The 27954-nt window shown below is 42.9% G+C and overlaps 1 protein-coding gene across 1 annotated transcript; it reads left to right on the forward strand.

The window, feature by feature from the left end:
• The first annotated feature begins 1548 nt into the window (after window positions 1-1548).
• LOC135480124 (mucin-2-like) lies at window positions 1549-27892 on the forward strand. Its single transcript, XM_064759888.1, has 10 exons — window positions 1549-1553; window positions 3152-3212; window positions 3937-4116; window positions 6105-14825; window positions 16399-16572; window positions 19177-19341; window positions 20711-22117; window positions 24349-24558; window positions 26717-26937; window positions 27779-27892. The coding sequence occupies exons 1-9, from the start codon at window positions 1551-1553 to the stop codon at window positions 26908-26910; spliced, it is 11115 nt and encodes a 3704-aa protein (XP_064615958.1). The 5' UTR covers window positions 1549-1550; the 3' UTR covers window positions 26911-26937; window positions 27779-27892.
• The last annotated feature ends 62 nt before the right edge of the window (window positions 27893-27954 follow it).

Here is a 27954-nt window from a genome sequence, read left to right on the forward strand (position 1 = left end):
TATCTAAGTCATCTGAAGTGTAGACATGTCAAATACTGCATCTTTTAACGGTAATCCAGCTCTAAACTTTCAAATCGAACAATTCGAACCTCCGCAAAATATAGCTCTGGCAAAATATAGATACTGGCTGTTTGAAAATTTATTCCAGCGGGATTCTCCATTGGGAACATACTTTGTGTTTGCTGAGTTTTGCTTTTGCCTTTAAAAGTAAGGAGATTTCGTTGTCAACAGTTTATCTTTCAGACAGGAAGCGCGTACCTTGCCTGAGGATCGAACAATAAACATAGCGGGCGTCATTTTGACCTGTATTCAAAAACTTTCAATGGCTGGATTATTGTTAGAAGAGGTTTTGTCTGTGCAAGTTTTGATATCTTTTAAACTGGGATAACTTGTGGATTCGAAATATGCCAAACATTAGGATGGCCTCGTGCTGTAAAAAATTGTAAAATGTTCTTGCTATAGGCGATATACGGGCACGAGACGGGCTGTCTACGTACTGCGTTAGTATAGCATGACTTGATGTAAAGGTCGAGGTACATGTAACAAGGGAGCTACTAACATCATGCAGCTTATCTCGGCCTATGCGTGGTGTCCAACACTTACTATTCGACGTAAGCGTTGACTTAAGATCCCGACCTTATGCCCAGCTTAAACTGTTGAGTTCAGCCCGGAGATTAAGACCTGACTCAACTCAACTCGACACTTGTGTCGTTTCCTTAGCGCTCGTGCATGCTAAGTAACGCTCGTGCATGTGACTCAACTTACGTTGTACGTTTTGAGCTCGCGCCAATGTCTAACTTGAGATGGCATCAGCAAACAAGGTCTGAAACCGACAAATCCGACTCTTAGGCATTTCTAGAATAAACGTAAGAAATGATTAAGGTCAAGATCTTATGATTTTGAAATTTTTGAATGAAAAAAACATCAGTTTTTCTAGAGCACATTTGATAAATTGATTGACTGATGATCTCACTTGTCCTAGAGCTTAAAAATGTGTTACTTCAATAGGTGTGGGGTATGACTTCAGACACAAGGAGAAAGAGAACAACACAAAAACGCACGCCTGTCACTCTCTTTGTTAATAAATCCACCAGGCACAAGTCCATTCATCCCGAAAGTTCAAAATGTACATAATTATATAAGTGCATATATTTTTTGGATACAGAATCCATAAAAAAAAAACCATACAAAAAAAGACCGTTGATCTGTTAATAACGACTGTTTTGACAGGTGGGCGCAAGAGGATTACCTCTGTGTCGGTATCTCTTTGATTCTGGCTAACAAAAACACAGGTAAGTTATCTTACACACCTTCCCGTTTCTGCGCTCAACGTTTTCCCACCTGTATTTGATTGATCCGTACCCGTGTATCGCAACCGTTTCAGTTTGAACTGCCAGAGAAAACAGCGAAGTCATGTCCTAACAAATTCGTCCAGTTGACTTGAACTGCTTATGATAACAGAAAACATGCTGAGGTTGATGACAAAAGCCATATTTAAAGAAGGCCTATTGTCTAGCACAATCCAGACCGCCACAGTTGGGGATTAGAAAATGGTAAGTACGGGTATATATATATATATATATATATAGATATGTATGTATATATGTTTTGTGTTTGTGGATTATTTCCCTGACACTAAACACCTCGGCAACGGAAGCCTCGAAAAACTTAAGAGTCGAATTGAATAAATCCAAACGAGCAGTGCCATGAGTGGTATTCAGTGAAACGTAAGTGGTGACATACAACAGTGTTATAATCGCCATGTGGTGAAAACTTAAGGGCGATAATCGGTAACTAGTGAACCATACGCGATGAAATTGAGGAATAATATAATGGATATCTGAGAAAACACAAGCGGTGGAATACTTCAGCGCGATAATAGGTATCTGGTGAAATGTAAGCGGTGAAATTCAAGAGTGAAATAATCTGTATCTGGTGAATCAAAGGCGGTGAAATTCAACAACGCAATAATTGGTATATGGTGAAACGTAAGCTGTTAAATAGAGGAACGTGATGATTGACATCTGGTGAAATGTAAGCGGTGTGTTAAATTGTATATGGTCACACATAAACGGTGAAATACAGCAGTGTGGTGATAGACATCTGGTGAAATGAAATGAATAATGGTGAAATACAGTAGTGTGATGACATACATCTGGTGAAGTGAAATGAATAATGGTGAAATACAGTAGTGTGATGATAGACATCTGGTGAAATGAAATGAATAATGGTGAAATACAGTAGTGTGATGATAGTAGTTTTGAAGTGAAATGAATAATGATGAAATACAGCAGTGTAATGACAGACATCTGGTGAAGTGAAAGGAATAATGGTGAAATACAGCAGTGTGATGACAGACATCTGGTGAAATGAAAGGAATAATGGTGAAATACAGCAGTGTAATGACAGACATCTGGTGAAGTGAAAGGAATAATGGTGAAATACAGCAGTGTCATGACAGACATCTGGTGAAGGGAAAGGAATAATGGTGAAATACAGCAGTGTGATGACAGACATCTGGTGAAGTGAAAGGAATAATGGTGAAAAACAGCAGTGTGATGATTGGGATTGGGCCGATTCTTCAAACAATTTTTGACTTCAGCATTCAAAAAGTAGTAGGTCAGACTTCCTATAGGTGTTGCAAAATTATCTCCTGAGATTAAAAAAGAAGGGTTCTAATTACGTTCCACATTTTGGTCTGCATCAAAACTGGCGTAGTGGAATTGGTAAAATGTGGATACTTGACGGCTATTCTTTTTATCTCACCCTTGTTTAATCTAAATGTTTAGGATAACATTTCAAGGAAAGAAAAGGTTGAAGTAAAAATCCGTTTCTGAAAATACCTTTACTTTTCTTTATCGATTGGAGAGCTCCGTGGCCGAATGGTTAGCGTGCGAGCGCAGCATCGTGACCAAATGGACTATCACCAATGTGGTAGCAATTCAATCAGTCAACAAATGAATAACTCAATCAATTGTAGGCAAGTAATCAGTCAATCAATCAAGCAACCAAGCAGCCAACCAATCAACAAACCAAACAATGAATGAATGAACCCAACAATATATCGATCGATCAACCATTCAATCAACCAACCAGTCAATTGATCAGTCAGTCAATCAATCATATCTTTGTTTTTGTCTCCTTTTCTCAGGCATTTGTCGGTGTTTTACTCGTCCTCGTGTCCGCCGCACTCCAGTCGACAGACGCACAGAGTGAGTTTGTGAAAGCACAGTTTTGCATTGGGCAGTCTCATAAAACCAGTTTTTACATAGGCCTGTCAGTAATGGCAGTGGAAAGGGACAGTTTTGACACAGGCCTGTCAGTAAAAATGCCAGTGAAATATGGACAGATTTGACACGGGCCTGTCATTAATGGCGGTGGAATATGGATAGTTTTGACACAGGCCTGTCAGTAATGGCAGTGGAATATGGACAGTTTTGACACAGCCCTGTCAGTAATGGCAGTGGAATATGGACAGTTTTGACACAGCCCTGTCAGTAATGGCAGTGGAATATGGACAGTTTTGACACAGGCCTGTCCGTAATGAACTCTTATTATTGTGCCGTATGATGTAAATAGGTCAAAAACTTCTGGGTCATGAACTTCTTACATGATGATTGGACTTTCAGTTTTGACTTACGTAAAAAAACGTTTATATGGAATTGACACTTTGCCAGTCAGCACAAGGGTGCAAGTGTAACACTACCGTCAGTCAGCACAAAGGTATAAGTGTAACGCTTCAGTCAGTCAGCACAAAGGTGTAAGTTTAAGTCGCTTGTGTATACGCAAAATGAGGCAGTATGATGTTATCTGTAGAGAACGCAATAGCGGTGATATTATTAAGATATATGAAGCAAAAATATACCTTCTGAGCCATGAATTCTCATCACAATCGTAAACAGACCTATAAGTTTTAAATAATTTTGTACTTTGCAGTCACATGCTCGGAACAATTCGGCAAAGAGGAAGACCCTAATGATTGCTACAGTTTCTACCAATGTACCTTCTGGTACCCGAGCGCTCAACCAGAGAAATGTCCCAGCGGTTACGGGTTTGATTCCGACACGCGCCAGTGTGAAGTAGGCGCATGCGCAACGGGCACCACGGAGGCAGCACGTAAGCTATACATGTACATACATGTTCGTTGCTTCTCTGCTTTCGTTACTTTTTTTAACTTTCATTTCTGAAAAGTAAACAGTTAAATTTCACATAGCGATTACACCTGAGTGATTACAGAAATAATCATGTTTGGAAAACCGAGTAAATTAACGGCATGTGCTAAATCAGTGGAAGGATGGGAGAAGAGGCTATGCATGCCTAGATTTATACAGCCATTGCACTATTCACATTCTATGTCGCATAATAGTCATCTCAAAACGATGTAGTAAAAGACTTACAGCACAGAGAGTAAAACCAGAGCAGGGCATTGTGAACGTTGGTCACACGTTATCGGTTAAATACAGCCCCTTGTCTTATTTATTTATTTGATTGGTATTTTACGCCGTGCTAAATAACATTTCACTTATGCGACGGCGACCACCATCATGGTGGGATGAAAAAAGGACAGAGCCCAGGGGAAACCCACGACCATCCGCAGGTTACTGCAGATCTTCCAACGCACGCAGCCTCTTGTCAGTTTTTTCCCGGCTGTTCATGTATATGCTTGAAAAGTATCGACATACACACCCCTTAACTCCACCAAGCTATAGGTTTTTGGGAACGAAAGAGGGTTTCGGGGCATTCATATCTGTGGTGGTTGTGTTTAATCACTTACATGTGATGTCAGTTCGTCAACCAATAATATGCCACGGGCTAGTCTTAGTCCAGCGAAATTACATGTCATTTAAAATTAAAAGTTCGGTATATGATTTTAAAGTGAGTAGGTTACAAAGTTGATTTTTTTTATATTTTTTATTTCTTATTTTTTTTTTTTTGTCAACTTTGAAATTTGCCCCCTAAACCTATTTGCACTCTGTAATTTCCGTTGCCCGGGATTTTATGAGGTCTCAAGTAGACATATGAGTTCGTTAGTCATATATTCAACGGTGGAGAATAGTGATAGACGTGCCAAAAACCAAAAAAGAAAAGTATAAGAATGATATAAGTTATGCGGCGATAGCCATATACCCTCATATGCCCTCAAACACCACAAAAACATTTTATTAATGTAGGCCTATAACTGTCACCAAGTCTCTTTATACGGTTTAAAAAATAAATGTACGGTGAGGAAATGTGTATTGACCGGTAGCATTCTTTCTTGTGGAGCTTGGAGTATGTCCCACTGGTATAGGACTACTGCATTTTATAAAAAGTGAAATACCTGTATATGAAAAAAAAACCCTTGGTATGCAGAAAAGACATTTCGACTAAATTAATTTTATTTGACAATGTCTTTAAAACCAGTATTTCAAACGATCAGCCCCGTGCCTTCGGCTCAGCTGCCATGTTTATACATGTACCTAGTTTTGTTAAACACCACATGGTCTCGCTCCAAAAATACATAGTATCTCGTTTAAACATATCCTATAATGTTAAAACACTTCATGAAAATTAAATTAACTAACAGTGAACTGTATTTCCAACTACTGAAGAACCTATCTCTGGTTACATATGATAGATTGCAAAGACCTTATCAGTACTGAAAGCCTTTATTGTAAACCGTAGTGTATGTCATATACGGTCGGTTGATGGACCGAGTTTTCGTCAGCGTACGCGTTTATTTCAAACAGCCTGAGGCAACTCGTTGGTGAAAATTAAATTTCTAAAATTATGGTTACGTAAAAGAAAATCACTCAGTGTAAAGGAATGTCACTGGTTTAATGACATTTTATGATTAGTAAAGCGAGTCATGCCGTGCCAAAATCCATATTTAGTCCCTTTAATAACTTATTTTTATGACCAATATTTAAGTAGGTTTAAGTATATGGATAGACAAAACAGGGCATAGTCCAGGGAAGAAAATACCATCTTTCCATGAAAAAACCCGGCAAACCAGATAAAGACTATATTATAGACAGTAAAATCAGAGCCACGACGACAGTGTGACAGACGTACAGCACAGAGAGTAAAATCACAGACAATCATTATCTTCTTTTCTCTTTCAGTTGAAATATGTCAAAGCGGAGACTTTTTTGTCTCCAGAGGTGATCCAAACGACTGCTTTTCATACTACTTCTGCTATTTTGGCATTCAAGACCATCTTCAATGCCCCGCTAATACAGCCTTCAATTTACAAAGGAAAAATTGTGACGTCGCAAGCTACGAAGCTTGTGCTGCACAATTAACAACACCAGAGCCTACAACACCAGGGCACACAACACCAGAGCCCACAACACCAGAGCCTACAACACCAGAGCCCACAACACCAGAGCCTACAACAACAGAGCCTACAACACCAAAGCCTACAACACCTGAAGCTACAACACTAGAGCCTACAACACCAGAGCCTACAACACCAGAGCCGACAACACCAGAGCCAACAACACCAGAACCTACAACGCCAGAGCCCACAACGCCAGAGCCTACAACACCAGAGCCTACAACACCAGAGCCTACAACAACACAGCCTACGACACCAGAGCCAACAACACCAAAGCCTACAACGCCAGAGCCCACAACACCAGAGCCCACAACACCAAAGCCTACAACGACAGAACCCACAACACCAACACCTACAACACTAGAGCCAACAACACCAAAGCCTACAACACCAAGCCCTACAACACCAGAGCCCACAACGCCAGAGCCAACAGCACCAGAGCCTACAACACCAGAGCCCACAACACCAGAGCCTACAACACCAGAGCCCACAACACCACAGCCCACAACACCAGAGCCTACGACACCAGAGATCATAACACCAGAACCCACAACAATGAGGCCTACAACACCAGAGCCTACAACACCAGAACCCACAACGCCACAGCCTACAACACCAGAACTTTCAACACCAGAGCCTACAACATCACAGCCCACAACACAAGAACCTACAACACCAGAACCTACAACACCAGAGCCTACAACACCAGAGCCAACAACGCCTTCGCCCACAACACCAGAACCTACAACGCCAGAACCCACAACACCACAGCCTACATCACTACAGCCTACAACACCAGAGCCCTCAACACCTCAGCCCACAACACCAGAGCCTACAACACCAGAGCCTACAACACCAGAGCTTACAACACCTGAGCCCACAACACCAGAGCCTACAACAACACAGCCTACAACACCAAAGCCAACAACACCAAAGCCTACAACGCCAAAGCCGACAACACCAGAGCCGACAACACCCGAGCCGACAACACCAGAGCCTACAATGCCAGAGCCTACAACACCAGAGCCTACAACACCAGAGCCCACTACATCTGAGCCCACAAAACCAGAGCCCACAACACCAGAGCCTACAACGACAAAACCTACAACACCAGAGCCCACTACACCAACACCTGAGGTCACAGAAACCACAGCAGCAGCCCCGCCTCCAGACACAACAGCTTTTCCTACCACCGGATTTCCCATATCATCTACTGATCAACCGACAACCCAAGAGGCAAAAACGCTTGAGGCTACAACACTTGAGCCCACAACACCAGAGCCTACAACACCTGAGCCCACAACACCAGAGCCTACAACACCTGAGCCTACAACTCCAGAGCCAACAACACCTGAGCCCACAACACCAGAGCCTACAACAACACAGCCTACAACACCAGAGCCAACAACACCAAAGCCTACAACGCCAGAGCCGACAACACCAGAGCCTACAACAACAGAGCCTACAACACCAGAGCCTACAACACCTGAGCCCACAACACCAGAGCCTACAACACCTGTGCTTTCAACACCAAAGCCTACAACACCAAAGCCTACAACACCAGAGCCCACAACACCAGACTCTACAACACCAAAACCTACAACACAAGAACCTACAACATCTGAGCCTACAACACCCGAGCCTACAACACCTGAGCCTACAACACCTGAGCCGACAACACCAGAACCTACAACACCTGAGCTTACAACACCACAGCCCACTACACCAGAAGCTACAACACCACAGCCTACAACACCAGAGACAACAACGCCTGAGCTTACAACACCACAGCCCACGACACCAGAAGCTACAACACCAGAGCCTACAACACCAGAACCCACAACACCCGAGCCTAAAACAACAGAGGCTAAAACACCTGAGCCCACAACACCAGAGCCAACAACATCAGTGCCTACAACAACACAACCCACAACATCAGTGCCTACAACACCACAGCCCACAACACCACAGCCTACAACACCTGACACCACAGAAACCACAGCAGCAGCCCCGCCTCCAGACACAACAGCTTTTCCTACCACCGGATTTCCCATATCATCTACTGATCAACCGACAACACAAGAGCCAACAACGCTTGAGCCTACAACACCTGAGCCCACAACATCTAAGCCTACCACACCTGAGCCCAAAACGTCAGAGCCTACAACACCAGAGCCTACAACACCAAGGCCCACAACACAAGAGCCCACATCGCCAGAACCTACAACACCAGAGCACACAACATCAGTGCCTACAACATTAGTGTCTACAACAACACAACCCACAACACCACAACCTACAACACCTGACGTCACAACACCAGAGCCTACAACACCAGAACCGACAACACCACAGCCTACAACTCCTTCGGTCACAGAAACCACAGCAGCAGCCCCTCCTCCGGATATAACAGCTTCTTCTACCACTGAAATACCCATATCATCTACTGATGAACCGACAACACCAGAGGTTACAACTCCTGAGCCCACAACACCAGAGGCTACAACACCAGAACCTACAACAGCTGAACTTACAACACCAGAGCCAACAACGCCTTCGTCCACAACACCAGAACCTACAACACCAGAACATACAACAGCAGATCTCTCAACACCAGTGCCCACGACACCAGAGCCTACAACACAAGAAACTACAACACCTGAGCCTACAACACCAGAGCCTACACCTGAGCCCACAACACCAGAACCTACAACAACACAGCCTACAACACCAGAGCCAACAACACCAAAGCCTACAACGCCAGAGCCTACAACACCAGAGCCCACAACACCACAGCCCACAACACCAGAGCCTACGACACCAGAGATCATAACACCAGAACCCACAATAATGAGGCCTACAACACCAGAGCCTACAACACCAGAACCCACAACGCCACAGCCTACAACACCAGAACTTTCAACACCAGAGCCTACAACATCACAGCCCACAACACAAGAACCTACAACACCAGAACCTACAACACCCGAGCCTACAACACCAGAGCCAACAACGCCTTCGCCCACAACACCAGAACCTACAACGCCAGAACCCACAACACCACAGCCTACATCACTACAGCCTACAACACCAGAGCCCTCAACACCTCAGCCCACAACACCAGAACCTACAACACCAGAGCCTACAACACCAGAGCTTACAACACCTGAGCCCACAACACCAGAGCCTACAACAACACAGCCTACAACACCAAAGCCAACAACACCAAAGCCTACAACGCCAAAGCCGACAACACCAGAGCCGACAACACCCGAGCCGACAACACCAGAGCCTACAATGCCAGAGCCTACAACACCAGAGCCTACAACACCAGAGCCCACTACATCTGAGCCCACAAAACCAGAGCCCACAACACCAGAGCCTACAACGACAAAACCTACAACACCAGAGCCCACTACACCAACACCTGAGGTCACAGAAACCACAGCAGCAGCCCCGCCTCCAGACACAACAGCTTTTCCTACCACCGGATTTCCCATATCATCTACTGATCAACCGACAACCCAAGAGGCAACAACGCTTGAGGCTACAACACTTGAGCCCACAACACCAGAGCCTACAACACCTGAGCCCACAACACCAGAGCCTACAACACCTGAGCCTACAACTCCAGAGCCAACAACACCAGAGCCCACAACACCAGAGCCTACAACAACACAGCCTACAACACCAGAGCCAACAACACCAAAGCCTACAACGCCAGAGCCGACAACACCAGAGCCTACAACAACAGAGCCTACAACACCAGAGCCTACAACACCTGAGCCCACAACACCAGAGCCTACAACACCTGTGCTTTCAACACCAAAGCCTACAACACCAAAGCCTACAACACCAGAGCCCACAACACCAGACTCCACAACACCAAAACCTACAACACAAGAACCTACAACATCTGAGCCTACAACACCTGAGCCTACAACACCTGAGCCTACAACACCTGAGCCGACAACACCAGAACCTACAACACCTGGGCTTACAACACCACAGCCCACTACACCAGAAGCTACAACACCACAGCTTACAACACCAGAGACAACAACGCCTGAGCTTACAACACCACAGCCCACGACACCAGAAGCTACAACACCAGAGCCTACAACACCAGAACCCACAACACCCGAGCCTAAAACAACAGAGGCTAAAACACCTGAGCCCACAACACCAGAGCCAACAACATCAGTGCCTACAACAACACAACCCACAACATCAGTGCCTACAACACCACAGCCCACAACACCACAGCCTACAACACCTGACACCACAGAAACCACAGCAGCAGCCCCGCCTCCAGACACAACAGCTTTTCCTACCACCGGATTTCCCATATCATCTACTGATCAACCGACAACACAAGAGCCAACAACGCTTGAGCCTACAACACCTGAGCCCACAACATCTAAGCCTACCACACCTGAGCCCAAAACGTCAGAGCCTACAACACCAAGGCCCACAACACAAGAGCCCACATCGCCAGAACCTACAACACCAGAGCACACAACATCAGTGCCTACAACATTAGTGTCTACAACAACACAACCCACAACACCACAACCTACAACACCTGACGTCACAACACCAGAGCCTACAACACCAGAACCGACAACACCACAGCCTACAACTCCTTCGGTCACAGAAACCACAGCAGCAGCCCCTCCTCCGGATATAACAGCTTCTTCTACCACTGAAATACCCATATCATCTACTGATGAACCGACAACACCAGAGGTTACAACTCCTGAGCCCACAACACCAGAGGCTACAACACCAGAACCTACAACAGCTGAACTTACAACACCTGAGCCAACAACGCCTTCGCCCACAACACCAGAACATACAACAGCAGATCTCTCAACACCAGTGCCCACGACACCAGAGCCTACAACACAAGAAACTACAACACCTGAGCCTACAACACCAGAGCCTACATCAGAGCCCACAACACCAGAACCTACAACACCAGACCCTACAACACCAGAGGCTACAACACCAGAGCCTACAACACCAAAGCCTTCAACATCAGACGCTACAACAACCCAGGCTACAACACCAGAACCAACCACACTAGAAGCTACAACACAAGAGCCTACAGCAGAGCCCACAACACCAGAACCTACAACACCAGAGCCCACAACACCAGAGCCCACAACACCGGAGCCTACAACAACAGAGCCTACAACACCAAAGCCTACAACACCTGAAGCTACAACACTAGAGCCTACAACACCAGAGCCTACAACACCAAAGCCGACAACACCAGAGCCAACAACACCAGAACCTACAACGCCAGAGCCAACAACACCAGAGCCTACAACACCTGAAGCTACAACACTAGAGCCTACAACACCTGAGCCCACAACACCTGACCCTACAGCAGCGGAACCTACAACACCTGAACATACAACACCAGAACCTACAAAACCAGAGGCTACCCCGGAGCCGACAACACTAGAACCTACAACACCTGAGCCGCCAACACCTGAGCGGCCAACACTTGAGCCTACAACTCCAGAGCCTACAACATCAGAGCCAACAACACCTGAGCCTACAGCAGCAGAACCTACAACACCAGAACCTACAATAGCAGAGCTTACAACACCTAAGCCTACAACACCTGAGCTCACAACACCAAAACCTACAACACCTGAACCTACATCACCAGAAACTACAACACCTGAGCCTACAACATCACAGCTTACAACATCACAGCCAACAACACCTGAGCCTACAACACCAGAACCTACAACACCTCAGCGTACAGCATCAAAGCCTACCCTGGAGCCTACAACACCAGAACCTACAAAACCAGAGTCCACAACAGCGCAACCTACAACACCAGAGCCTACAACTGCAGAGCTTACAACACCTAAGCCTACAACACCTGAGCCCAAAACACCAGAACCTACAACACCTGAACCTACAACACCAGAACCTACAACACCAGAGGCTACCCCGGAGCCTACAACATTAGAGTCTACAACACCTGAGCCGCCACCTGAGCCTACAACTCCAGAGCCTACAACACCTGAGCCTACAACACCAGAGCCTACAACAACTGAGCCTACAACACCAGAGCCTACAACACTAGAGCCCACAACACCAGAGCCTACAACACAAGAGCCTACAGCAGAGCCCACAACCCCAGAGCCTACAACACTAGAGCCCACAACACCAGAGCCTACAACACAAGAGCCTACAGCAGAGCCCACAACCCCAGAACCTTCAACACCAGAGCGCACAACACTGGAGGCTACAACACCAGAACCTACAACACAAGAACCCAAAACGTCAGAATCTACAACACCAGAGCCTACAACACCTGTACACACAACACCGGAGCCTACAACACCAGAGCCTACAACACCAGAGCCTACAACACTAGAACCCACAACACCAGAATCTACAACACAAGAGCATACAGCAGAGCCCACAACACCAGAGCCTACAACACCAGAGCCCACAACACTGAAGGCTACAACACCAGAACCTACAACACCAGGACCCACAACGTCAGAATCTACAATACCAGAGCCTACAACACCTGAACACACAACACCAGAGCCCACAACACCAGTACCTACAACAACTGAGCCTACAGCATCAAAGCCTACCTCGGAGTCTACAACACCAGAACTTACAACACCAGAGCCCACAACAGCGCAACCTACAACACTAGAGCCTACAGCAGCGGAACCTACAACACCAGAACCTACAACAGCAGAGCTTACAACACCTAAGCCTACAACACCTGAGCTTACAACACCAGAACCTACAACACCTAAACCTACAGCACCAGAACCTACAACACCAGAGGCTACCCCGGAGCCTACAACACCTGAGCCTACAGCAGCAGAACCTACAACATTAGAACCTACAACATCAGAGCCTACAACTCCTAAGCCTACAACACCAGAGCCTACAACACCAGAACCTACAACACCAGAGCCTACAACACCTGAACTTACAACACCAGAGCCTACAACACTAGAGTCCACAACACCAGAGCCTACAACACAAGAGCCTTTAGCAGAGCCCACAACACCAGAACCTACAACACCACAGCCCACAACACTGGAGGCTACAACACCAGAACCTACAACACCAGAACCCACAACGTCAGAATCAACAACACCAGAGCCCACAACACCTGAACACACAACACCGGAGCCTACAACACCAGATCCTACAACACCTGAGCCTACAACATCAGAACCAACAACACTAGAGCCCACAACACTAGAGCCCACAACACCAGAGCCCACAACACCAGAACCTACATCACCTGAGCCTACAGCATCAAAGCCTACCCCGGAGCCTACAACACCAGAACCTACAACACCAGAGCCCACAACAGCGCAACCTACAACACTAGAGCCTACAGCAGCGGAACCTACAACACCAGAACCTACAACAGCAGAGCTTACAACACCTAAGCCTATAACACCTGAGCCCACAACACCAGAACCTACAACACCTGAACCTACAACACCAGAACCTACAACACCAGAGCCTACAACATCAGAGCCTACAACATCACAGCCTACAACACCTGAGCCTACAACACCAGAGCCTACAACACCTGAGCCCACAACACCTGAGCCTAAAGCAGCGGAACCTACAACACCTGAACCTACAACACCAGAACCTACACCACCAGAGGCTACCCCGGAGCCTACAACACTAGAACCTACAACACGTGAGCCGCCAACACCTGAGCCGACAACACCTGAGCCTACAACTCCAGAGCCTACAACACCCGAGCCTACAACATCAGAGCCTACAACACCTGAGCCTACAACACCAGAGTCTACAATAACTGAGCCTACAACACCAGAGCCTACATCACCAGAGCTTACAACACCAGAATCTACGACACCAGGTCTTACAACACCAGAGGCTACAACACTAGAGCCCACAACACCTGAGCCTACAACTCCACAGCCTACAACACCAAAACCTACAACTTCAGAACCTACAACACCAGAACCCACAACACCAGAACCTACAACACAAGAACCTACAACGCCAGAGCCTACAACACCGGAGCTTAAAACACCAGAGGCAACAACACCCGAGCGTACAACACCAGAACCCACAGCCCCAGAGTCTACAACAACAAAGCCTACAACACCAGAGCCAACAACACCAAAGCCTACAACGCTAGAGTCGATAACACCAGAGACAACAACACCTGAGCCGACAACAGCAGAACATACAACACCTAAGCCTACAACACCTGAGTTTACAACCTTAGAACCCACAACACCAGAGCCTACAATACCAGAACCTACAACTCCAGGGCCCACAACACCTGAACCCACAACACCAGAGCCTACAACACCAGTAGCTACAACACCAGAACCTACAACATCAGAGCCTACAACACCAGAAGCTACAACACTAGAGCCTACCACACCTGAGCCTACAACACCTGGACCCACAACACCAGAACCAACAACACCAGAACCAACAACACCCGAACCAAGTATGTTCTGCTTGATGTTGTGAAAATGCTTTTTTATTCTAATATTGTAATTTATGAGTATGTTAAGATTCAAGACGGTCCGTTAGGCTTTGTGTCAGCCTTACGGTCGTGGTGTACATTTGTTTTGGGCTTGAAATTGAACGAGAAGTGACTTAGATAGGAACAAATCTAACCTTACGATCCTGGTAGAATGGGTCCTTGGCTCGAAAACCTACTAAATTATGTCATAAGATATATTATTCCCCTGGAATACGTCCTAAGTTGTGTGACAGAAGCATTTGTATTCATGCATGTATTTATTTATTTATTTATTAATTTTTAATTTTTTTATTTATTTATTTATTATTTTAATTGGTGTTAAATCACGTGGTAGGAAACGTGCTTACCTGGGAAACGTGATGAGCTATGTGGTAGGATGCATTATTATAGGGTGAAAGGTACGTTATTTGGTAAGATGCCAGCAGAAAAAACGTTATTGGGAAGGAGACATTTTAGCAGGAACACATGCTAAGGATATGGTAGGATGGAATAAGTGCAGCAAAACGTACGAAGTTATAAAAAGTTTGCAATATTTTCCACGAACATACCAAATTGTGTGGTACTGGATACAATAATAGCTATTTTTTTTAGCAGGAAATCATACGAACTTATGTGGTATAATGTCTTACTAGCAAGAAATCGTACTGTTTCGTGTTAGGATGTATTAGGAGAAATCGTGCCGTGGCATTAGATGGAAAACCTTGAATGGAGACAACCATTAAAACGTTTTATGGTTTTAAAACAGGTAATGGGGATCTGTCAAATGCCCAGCAGGTGGAGTTGGACGTCATTTTGTTGACGTCATATGTTCCTTTCCCAGCTCATCATGATGACGTCACATCAAAGACAGTACGATGTTATAATAGAAACTGGTACATTGTGCCATTGTCGACTTTGCGCTACAATCCACTTTGACATAACAATGGCTCAAGGTCCCGCTTCACACTAGCGCGACCTCACGGGATTAAAAAATATGCCACCTTCCCATTAAAATTTAATAACACTTACGGCAATAAAGTCACGCGAACATGTTCACACATACAGAGAAATTCAGTAGAAAACTAAGAAGAAATTCAGGAAAAAATAAACAAAATTCATTTGCTGCAAACATACTTAACCCCCTACTTTCAGTGGGGAGTAGGTCATTCTCGGAGGAGCTGACTGTAGCGACGGGGCACAGCAGGTTTTACCTATCCGTCCAGATTGGTCTCTCTGCGCATACTATGTGGTAAGGCGCGAATGTCAGCCATTGCTGATCTTATGTGTAAGCGGAAATGCGCTTGGACATTCCGCGCTTTCAAATTCTGAACCATTCCATAAGTAAATGTCACATACATACTGCTTTGACACTGATCAAAATTCTTGCTGAAGCTACCATCAAGGCAAGCAAGGAATTTATACCAAAACTTGAAAAACATGGCCGTGTCAGACACAGGGCTTAGCGTAAGATCCATCGCAATTTATTGGTTCGAAACTCCACTATTCGTCTATATGCTAAGAATGATACCGCATCAACCTGGTTTGAATGTTTCAGTCTCAGCTGTGGAATGCCCAGCATTCGGATTTGAGTATAAGGCCGATCCAAATGATTGCCAGGTGTACCATATCTGCTCCACCGGCTCTGCTACGAAGTTGTCGTGCCCAGAGTACACAGTGTTCAATGACGTGACGAGTAGGTGTGATTCGCCCGAAAATGTGATGTCATGCGGTAAGTTCCAAATTCTTTTCAAAATGTTTCAGTGGTGCATGACCCAGGAGCCTCTCACCAATGCGGTCGCTGTGAGTTCAAGTCCAGCTCATGCTGGCTTCCTCTCCGACCGTAAGTGGGAAGGTCTGCCAGAAACCTACGAATGGTCTTGTGTTTCTCCTGGGCCCTGCCCGGTTTCCTCCGACTATTATTTTGACCGCCGTTGGATAAGTGAAATATTCGTGAGTACGGCGTAAAATACCAATCAAATAAATAAATAAATAAATAAATCTACCGAGGGGCCTAAAACTGGTCCCCATCGTAAAAAAGAAACATTATTGAGTGTGGTGTTAAAAGTTATCAAAAAAATAAATGTATACATCGTCCAAAGTGCCAAGATATACTACATTTACATCGAACAAAAATTGATGTTACAGGTCCAACAAAATGTTTACTCCATGTCCACCAAAAATATATATTCCTAATGGGCCAAAATGTTTATTCCAAGTAAATCAAAATGGATATTCCAAGTGAACCAAAATGTTTATTCCATGTACACCAAAATGAATATTCCTAGTGAACCAAAATGTTTATTCCATGTACACCAAAATGGATGTTCCAAGTCAACCAAAATGTTTGTTCCATACCCGCCAAAAATGGATAATACTAACTGGCCAAAATGTTTATTCCACGTCCACCAAAATCTGATATTCCTAGTGAACCAAAATGTTTGTTCCTTGTACACCAAAAATGGAGATTCCAAGTCGACCAAAATGTTTATTTCATGTCCACCAAAATGGATATTCCTAATTGACCAAAACGTTTATTTCATATTCACCAAAAATGGAGACTCCAAGTCACCCAAAATGTTTGTTCTAAGTGCGCCTAAAAGGATATTCCAAGTCGACCAAAATGTTTATTCCATGTCCACCAAAACTGGATATTCCTAGTGAATCAGAATGTTCATGGGCCAAAATGTTTGTTCGAAGTCCGCCAAAAAGGATATTCCAAGTCGACCAAAATGTTTATTCCATGTCCACACTTTTGTTCCATGTCCACCAAAATGTATATTCAGAATAGACCAAAATGGTTGTTCCACGTCCACCAAAAATGTTTATACCATGTCCACCAAAATGTTTTTTCCAAGTTCACCAAAGCAGATGTTTCTACAGTATTTCTTTTAGAGAGTCGCCTATATTCAGTAGTCTGTGAAATCAGTCATGCTACCAAAATTGCCTTTAGTTAGTAACACGTAACAACACAAGCTCTACACATGGATATGTCGGAAGTCCATATTCTTGCAAAGAAAATCAAATTAGAACACTTTTTCTAATTCATTATGTTAAACTCCATAGGATTAGTTTCGACTCCAAGAACTCACTGCCTCGGGTGACGTCATTATTGTTAAAAAAGCAGTCGCATGCCGGGGAATGGGCGTGGAGAGTAATTTGCTTTTCAAATGGGGCACCAACACACCCTACACTACACTCTCGGCGAATAGACAATATTGTTTTTTATAACAAAATTTCTTAACATCCAACTCTTAAACCATACTAACGTGAGATAATATACTACAAAACGTAAAATTGTATTTATTAAGGTTATGTTATACTGAAACGTGTAAACGCTTTCAAATATTTCAAAGACAGTTTACAGTAAGACGGATAAGAGTTTAGGAAACTGGTGTTGCCTTCCGTCAAAACATGTGGAACCCCGCCCAATACCCAGCGTGCCACTGGTTTTTGAATAATTATGACGTCACTCGAGGCAATAGGTTCTTTGCCGTCGAAACGGGGATTTTGGACTTTAACATTATGAATTAGAAAAAGTGTTCTAACTTCCTTTTTTTTCATGCAATAATGTGAACTTCAAACATATCAATGTGTAGAGCTTATGTTGTTACGGGTCACTGACTTAAGGCAATGTCGGTAGCGAGTATGGCTGATCTTAAAGGCAGTGGAAAATAGGCGACTCTCTAATAGACAATAGAAAACAGAAACAAAAACAGATGCTCCATATCTCCGAAAAATGTTCCAAGACTGAAAATTTATTAGACATCACTGTTCTTCTGTGTTGTCATTACATTTAATGTATATTAACATTAAACTCGTCTTTACTTCATCACTTTTAATATACATTAACATTGAATTCATTTTTACTTCATCACATGTAATGTATATCAACATTAAACTCTTCTCTTCTTCATCATAATTAATATATATATACATATTAATATTAAACTCATCTTTGCTTCATCACATTTAATATACATTAACATTAAACCCATCTTTCTTCATCATATTTAATGTACAGCACTGATGTCAACTGAAATTTATTTTACATCACTAGTCTGCTGTGTTGTCTTCGCGTTTAATATATATTAAAATTAAACTTATCTTTACTTCATCACATTTAATACACATTAACATTAAACTCATATTTACTTCATCACATTTAATATACATTAGCATTAAACTCATCTTTACTTCACAACATTTGATATACATTAGCATCAAACTCATCTTTACTTCACAACATTTGATATATATTAACATTAGGCTCATCTTTACTTCATCACGTTTAATATAAATTAACATTGAACTTATCTTTACTTTTAACCGACAGAATTTCCGTGTAACGAGAATAGTCGTTATCCGGATGTATTCGACTGCCGGATGTATTACATCTGTTTCTTGGGTCAGGCCATTCACGCTACCTGTCCGGCCGATTGGAAATTCAGCAATGAATTTAATGACTGTGCCCCACCACAGTTTGTTCCGGAGTGTCAAGGTGAGGTTCTTTTGTTATACATCTGGTGATGTGTAAGTTGGAGGCGTGGAATGGACGCGCGAAGTCATTGTCTCATGCAGGCAATTTTTCATGCCCATAATGGGCGCCCAAATTGGAATCAGAGGCCCAAAAGACCCAAATGAAGAGGAGTTCGAGATAGTTTAAATGTGTTTGATTTATCTGATGCTGAAAATATCTGATGTAATGCTACTTTTTTACTTTATCAAGATCCTTGTTATTAAATCGCATGTTTAGCCTAATATTAAATAAGGTTGGACAGTTTCTCAATTTTAGCTCAAATTATGGAACTCAAAAAGAGTGCCCAAATGAAAAAGCTGTATTTGACAGAATGAGTAAAGTATCATTTTATAAGGTAGAATGAGATTAGTGAATGTCATTTGAAACTGTTTTAGAGGCTATACCGGAGATTTGGCAAACAACTGATCAGCACAAATCTTTTCGAATTTTTGTTCCTATTTTAGAATAGTCCCAGTAATGACCTTACCCTTGTCTGAGGATGTGTTACTAGTCAAAAACCACAATAAAGTTCATAAAATTTATAAAGCGTGTTACATTAAAACTTATACAAACTTTAGAATCGTTTTAACACTATGAATTATACATTCACAGGTCTGATGTTTACTGAAAGGCAAAAATTTGGGGTATTCTGAGTATTAAGAGAAAGTTTGATTTGATTAGTCAATATGTCGTTTTTGACAAAAAGCTCCGGTTTTGCCTCTTTTAAGTATTACACTCTGAAAAAAAAACTAATATCGAGTTTAACCTAATATTTTGTTAACAGATTATACCTTAACTGGAGTATTATACTGTTATGGACAACACAATAACTCGTTACATCAACAGTAATGTCCTGTTAACATTGGTTGAGCTCGCCAACTTCAGGGCTTCACAAAACCTGTAATTCTGTCAGTCTACACAGAATAAAGCCTTCGTAATGTGCTTGAATAAACACTCTGTAAACATGCAACACCAGGACTCACTGTATATACTTTCTGAATATACCACATCTTCCAATTTTGTAAACCGACTGAGATCACAATGTGTTTTGAACCAAAAAAACCTCAGACTCGGGCACCTAATCGCCAAGAATGCGTGGGACCGTCTAGATTATTCGATCAACAGGCCTGCCACAAAAAGACGTGGTATATACTTGACCGATAGACAGTAAAGCACGCACTGCTGATCGGAAAAGATAAAGCTGCCTTAACTCAACGTAGGAGATTGATGATAATGTCATTTACAAAGTGGTTTAGTACATGTATTTGTATAACCAGTATTTGAGATTGACATTTTGTGGGTATAACATTTGTTATTATCTTTGAGGTTAACATTTCCATTTCTTCCTCAGAGCCTACAACACCAGAGCCCACAACACCAGAGCCTACAACACCTGAGCCCACAACACCAGAGCCCACGACACTAGAGCCTACTACACCACAGCCCACAACACCAGAGCCCACCACACCTGAGCCCACCACACCAGAGCCTACAACACCAGAGCCCACAACACCAGAGCCCCCAACACCAGAACCCACAACACTGGAGCCCACAACACCAGAGCCTACAACACCAGAGCCTACAACGCCTCAACCTACAACACCTGAGCCTACAACACTGGAGTCCACAACACCAGAACCCACAACACTGGAGCCCACAACACCAGAGCCTACGACACCAGAGCCTACAACGCCTCAACCTACAACACCTGAGCCTACAACACGGGAGCCCACAACACCTGAGTCCACCACACCTGAGCCTACAATACCAGAACCTACAACACTCGAACCTACAACACCAGAGCCTACAACACCTGAGCCTACAACTCCAGAGCCGACAACACCAGAGCCAACAGCACCAGAGCCTACAACACCAGAACCTACAACACCAGAGCCTACAACACCAGAGCCGACAACACCAGAGCCTACAACACCTGAGCCTACAACACCTGAGCCGACATCACCTGAACCTACAACTCCAGAACCTACAACACCAGAGCCTACAACACCAGAGCCTACAACACCAGAGCCTACAACACCAGAGCCTACATCACCAGAACCTACAACACCAGAGCCTACAACACCTGAGCCTACAACACCTGAGCCTACAACACCAGAACCTACAACACCTGAGCCTACAACACCGGAGCCTACAACACCTGAGCCTACAACACCAGAACCTACAACACCAGAACCTACAACACCAGAGCCGACAACATCTGAGCCTACAACACCCGAGCCTACAACACCAGAACCTACAACACCTGAGCCTACAACACCAGAACCTACAACACCAGAGCCTACAACACCAGAGCCTACAACACCTGAGCCTACAACACCAGAACCTACAACACCAGAGCCCACAACACCAGAACTTACAACTCCAGAGCCTACAACATCAGAGCTTACAACACCAGAGCTTACAACGCCAGAGCCTACAACACCTGAGCCTACAACTCCAGAGCCTACAACACCTGAGCCGACAACCCCAGAGCCTACAACACCTGAGCCGACAACACCAGAGCCAACAGCACCGGAGCCTACAACACCAGAGCCTACAACTCCAGACCTTGGCGTTCCATGTACGTTCGGAGCGACACGTGGTCACGAGAGCGCCTGTAACATGTACTACGTGTGTGTCCAAGACAACTGGCGCGCAATGACGTGTCAGGCCGGACTGGTTTGGGACGACAGTCGGAACGAGCCGGGATGTTATGAACCCACGGGACCCAGCTGTCTACAACAACCTACGACAACAGGTATTCGATCAGTACAGCATCTTATACAAAACAGACCTTCCAAACTCTTAATCAAAAACACGCTACTGACCACACATTAGTTACAAATGCTCAGTCTTTCTGTGACGTTTGTAGGTTTCCTTTGGGAATCGAATGAAAACGAACGTCTTCACGAGAAAGGATGATGGAGCGTCGGATATGTTGGATGCATCCATTTCCGCTCAACGAAAAAATATTGAACACGAATTATATCTGATAAAGTTTTCTATGAAATTGTAACTTTCTGTTTCAAGTTCTGAATTAGAGACGTCTTGACCCCTTTGCTTGACAGTATTCAAGTCATACGATGAATATTTGGGATTGTTTTAAAAATCTTGTTATATTTAGTCTGAGTGGTACTTTTAGGCACAGTTTCATGAAGTTTTAATCCGATTTTTTTTAGATGCTAAATTTAAGACTAGGCGTTCGGAAAATACACACGGCGGATGAATATAAAACGGAAGGAAACGCTAAAATTTTTAACCGATTTTTTCATTGTTGTATAATTATATAATTGTAGAAAGCTAAACCAGCACTTTACAACTTTCAGCCATTGGCCTAGACCTAATCACCTGTGGCAAGATCGATCCTTTATGCTGATAAACCAGCACGAGATTGAGAAACTATCCATAATTGGCCAATGGCCATTCCGCTTTGAAAAGACTGCCCCTTAAGGCTTTAGATGTTTTGAAGTTGTTAAATACAGCTGAATGAATTTGATAATCATCACCTGAAGGAATATTTGAAGTTGTTTAATTAAAGTGTTTAATACTGCTAGGCTACGATCTGGAAGGATATTGAAGTTAGGTAAGATTGGATTGATACTGACAACCTTTGACTCAGGTTAATGTTTGAAGTTAAATGGTACTGATAAGATCCCACTTAGGAGAATTCTGATGCGAATCTGTTTTGAAAAAAAAGTTCAGAATTTTGTACACACCCTTTTAAAATGTAAAATGACCGCAAATAAAACCAAGAATCTGGGCAAAATACTAAGACATCAATGAATATTGTAGAGTTCCACGTAACAATATTACTCATCAAGTTAAAGCCGATGATTTATTACGGGTACTCCGGTTTTCTCCACCCATAAACTTAACTGCCGTCATAAAAGTGAAAATTTTTTGAACAAGGCGTTAGTAAATTAAACACCATCATTGTCTGTTAGGGCCACACAGAAACACTTATTGAGGTGTTTAAAACGGAATGGTTATCTCATGGTTTTGAGCTCACACACACACACAAACAGAAAAAAGACCGAAAAAAAAATATAGAAAACAAACATATGCGCAGAAAAAGTGTAGATCTTTTCCGCACTTCAAAATAAACAAAAACTAAATCAATAAGGGCATACCTTATCGCAAATGCCAGCCTCTGTACACACTAAAATGAATGTTTCATTTACAAACACATTTCTGTTATAGTTTAGAAACGTGTCATAGTGTTTACTAGTATTCATAAAAGAACTGTGTTTACTAACTATAGAGATGTGTTTATTATAGTACATGTACACATGTGAAATGTTTACATATTAATGTGGTGGATATTTTCAAGAAATACAAACTGGCCAGTAAGCATGACTGTGTCTTAAAAACCGATAAACACATAAAACGTTAACCATAACAAACATGTGACATGTTCATATAGTAAACATGTGACATGTTCATATGGTAAACATGTGACATTTACGATATAAAAAGTTCACCTGTTTGGCTATATAGTAAACATTTTACATGTTTGCATGTAACAGAAATGTTTTTATAAACGCAACACTTATTTTTAATGTGTATTGATTAATCCGGATATTTAAACAATGAGTCGATCTGTAAACAAAGCTAAGGCTATTTTGTTACAACAACAACAACAACAACAATAATAATAATAATAATAATAATAATAAAGTAGTAGGGGCCATCATGAAGCTGGCTCAAATGGTTAAGGTACTGGCTGGCTCCTACTATGTCGCATGTTCGAATCCTGCTCTGGCTTTTTTCGGCTGTGACTTAAGCTTATGAGGTCGGTCACCTGACGAAGGTGGGTGATTTTGTTCAGGTACACCGGTTTCAGCCAACCATAAACCACCGTCATATAAGCAAAAAGTTCGTCAGCATGACGTTCTACTTTAAACAAACTTGCAAACAAAGAAACAAGCAAAATGTAGTGCTATAACTTCTGATGCTGAAATTGTTTGAAAGAATGAAATTGCATTTCAGAAGCTCCGACAACACCCGAGGCCACCGTTCCATGTACGTTCGGAGCGACACGCGGTCACGAGAGCGTCTGTAACAAGTACTACGTGTGTTTCCGAGACGACTGGCTCGAAATGTCCTGTCAGGCCGGACTGGTTTGGGACGACAGTCGGAACGAGCCGGGATGTTATGAACCCACGGGACCCAGCTGTCTACAACAACCTACGACAACAGGTATTCGATCAGTACAGCATCTTATACAAAACGGACCTTCCGAACTCTTAATCAAAAACACGGTACTGACCACACATTAGATACAAATGTTCAGTCTTTCTGTGACGTTAATAGTTTTCCTTTGGGAATCGAATGAAAAGGAACGTTTTCACGAGAAAGGATGATGGAGCGTCGGATATGTTGGATCCATCCATTTCTGTTCAACGAAAAAATATTGAACACGAGTTATGTCTGATAAAGTTTTCTATGAAATTGTAACTTTCTGTTTCAAGTTCTGAATTAGAGATGTCTTGACCCCTTTGCTTGACAGTATTCAAGTCATAAGATGAATATTTCGGATTTGTTTTAAAAATCTTGTTATATTTAGTCTTAGTGGTACTTTTTGGCGCAGTTTTATGACTTATTTAAGTTTTTAGGCCGATTTTTTAGATACTAAGTTTTAGGCTATGTGTTCGGAACATACACACGGCTGATAAATATAAGCCGGAAGGAAACCCTAAGATTTTTCACCGATTTTTTCATTGTTGTATAATTATATAATTGTAGAAAGCTAAACCAGCACTTTACAACTTTCAGCCATTGGCCTAGACCTAATCAGCTGTAGCAAGATCGATCCTTTAGGTTGATAAACCAGCACGAGACCGAGAAACTATCCATAATTGGCCAATGGCCATTCCGCTTTGACAAGACTGCCCCTTAAGGCTTTAGATGTTTTGAAGTTGTTAAATACAGCTGAATGAATTTGATAAGCATCACCTGAAGGAATATTTGAAGTTGTTTAATTAAAGTGTTTAATACTGCTAGGCTACGATCTGGAAGGATATCGAAGTTAGGTAAGATTGGATTAATACTGATAAACTTTGATCCAGGTTAATGTTTGAAGTTAAATGGTACTGATAAGATCCCACTTGGGAGAATTCTGATGCGAATCTGTTTTGAAAAAAAAGTTCAGAATTTTGTACACACCCTTTTAAAATGTAAAATGACCGCAAATAAAACCAAGAATCTGGGCAAAATACTAAGACATCAATGAATATTGTAGAATTCCACGTAACAATATTACTCATCAAGTTAAAGCCGATGATTTATTACGGGTACTCCGGTTTTCTCCACCCATAAACTTAACTGCCGTCATAAAAGTGAAAATTTTTTGAACAAGGCGTTAGTAAATTAAACACCATCATTGTCTGTTAGGGCCACACAGAAACACTTATTGAGGTGTTTAAAACGGAATGGTTATCTCATGGTTTTGAGCTCTCACACACACACACAAACAGAAAAAAGACCGAAAAAAATATAGAAAACAAACATATGCGCAGAAAAAGTGTAGATCTTTTCCGCACTTCAAAATAAACAAAAACTAAATCAATAAGGGCACACCTTATCGCAACTGCCAGCCTCTGTACACACTAAAATAAATGTTTCATTTACAAACGCATTTCTGTTATAGTTTAGAAACGTGTCATAGTGTTTACTAGTATTCATAAAAGAACTGTGTTTACTAATTATAGGGATGTGTTTATTATAGTGCATGTACACATGTAAAATGTTTACATATTAATGTGGTGGATATTTTCAATAAACACAAACTGGCCAGGAAGCATGACTGTGTTTTAAAAAACCGATAAACACATAAAACGTTAACCATAGTAAACATGTGACATGTTCATATGGTAAACATGTGACATCTACGATATAAAAAGGTCACATCTGTTGCTATATAGTAAACATTTTACATGTTTACATGTAACAGAAATGTGTTTATAAACGTAACACTTATTTTTAGTGTGTATAGATTAATCCGGATTTTTAAACAATGAGTCCATCTGTAAAGAAAGCTAAGGCTATTTTGTTACAACAACAACAACAACAATAATAATAATACTGGCTGGCTCCTGCTATGTCGCATGTTCGAATCCTGCTCTGGCTTTTTTCGGCTGTGACTTAAGCTTATGAGGTCGGTCAGGCACCTGACGAAGGTGGGTTATTTTGTTCAGGTACACCGGTTTCAGCCAACCATAAACCACCGTCATATAAGCGAAAAGTTCGTCAGCATGACGTTCTACTTTAAACAAACTTGCAAACAAAGAAACAAGCAAAATGTAGTGCTATAACTTCTGATGCTGAAATCGTTTGAAAGAATGAAATTGCATTTCAGAAGCTCCGACAACACCCGAGGCCGCCGTTCCATGTACGTTCGGAGCGACACGTGGTCACGAGAGCGTCTGTAACAAGTACTACGTGTGTTTCCGAGACGACTGGATCGAAATGTTCTGTCAGGCCGGACTGGTTTGGGACGACAGTCGGAACGAGCCGGGATGTTATGAACCCACGGGACCCAGCTGTCTTTAACAACTCACCGCCACCCCGCAACTACAGGTATGCCTATAGCGTCGCATGCTCCTTACAGGACATGCGCCGCCCCTTACTTTCGTTTTACGTCATTGTCACGACAAATACGGTGACACGGTGATTAGGCAGACAGTGAAGTCAGAAAAGAGCAAAAACTCTGCCACAAAGTTCATTTCTAATAATACATGATACCTATGCACTTTCTTTATGTGCACAACATATGATTCCAGCGGACACAGTGTTTGTCTGTGTTGATGCCACTGATGTAGAGCGATAGCTAGGAGCGCGGCTGATAGGCCTACGACCACACCTCTGACAACTCGAGTTGATACATCATCGTAGATCACTCACTGTTTACATAATCTCTGTTTATGTTATTAAAGTTACATGTGTGAGGGGCTTTGATCAATTTTAAGTTGATCTCCACGCACTCGTTCATCTTCGGTACAGTAGGAGGGAGGGAAGGGGGAGAGGATCGGGGTGCTCCGTGGCTCAGTCGATTAGCGCGCTAGCGCAGCGTAATGACCCAGGAGCCTCTCACCAATACTGTCACTGTGAGTTCAAGTTCAGCTAATGCTGGCTTCCTCTCCGGGCGTAAGTGGGAAGGTCTGCCAGCAACCTGGATGATCGTGGATTTCCTCCGGGCTCTGCCCAGTTTCCTCCCACCATAATACTGGCCGTTGTCGTATAAATTAAATGTTCTTGTTTATGGCGTAAAACACCAATCAAATAAATAAATAAATAAAATAAATCAATTCAGTAGGTATATTTCTCTCAGACGACGAAGGCGTCTATCGGCATAAGATGGCCTTACCATGACGACGTCTGAAGTTTTTGGCATTGATTTTTTTCTTCTATCTTTTCCCAGGTCATTGAATTGAGATGTGACGATAAATGGGATCCGTTAAGAGACGACTTGACACAGATTTATTTCATGTGTAGAATTTCTCCAACAAGTACACTATAAAATAGTCAAAATCAACATTGTCTTCCACTGTATTTTATTTTGCCTTTAAATGTTAAAACCGTACAGAACGACATTGA

Source organism: Liolophura sinensis, chromosome 13 (genome assembly GCF_032854445.1).
Source record: "Liolophura sinensis isolate JHLJ2023 chromosome 13, CUHK_Ljap_v2, whole genome shotgun sequence".
In the NCBI taxonomy this organism is placed as follows: Eukaryota; Metazoa; Mollusca; class Polyplacophora; order Chitonida; family Chitonidae; genus Liolophura; species Liolophura sinensis.

Coding starts and splice junctions, on each gene's coding strand:
- LOC135480124 (XM_064759888.1), top strand. Junction 16,573..19,176: donor CGAAAATGTGATGTCATGCG/GTAAGTTCCAAA, acceptor TTTAACCGACAG/AATTTCCGTGTAACGAGAAT. Junction 19,342..20,710: donor GTTTGTTCCGGAGTGTCAAG/GTGAGGTTCTTT, acceptor TTTCTTCCTCAG/AGCCTACAACACCAGAGCCC.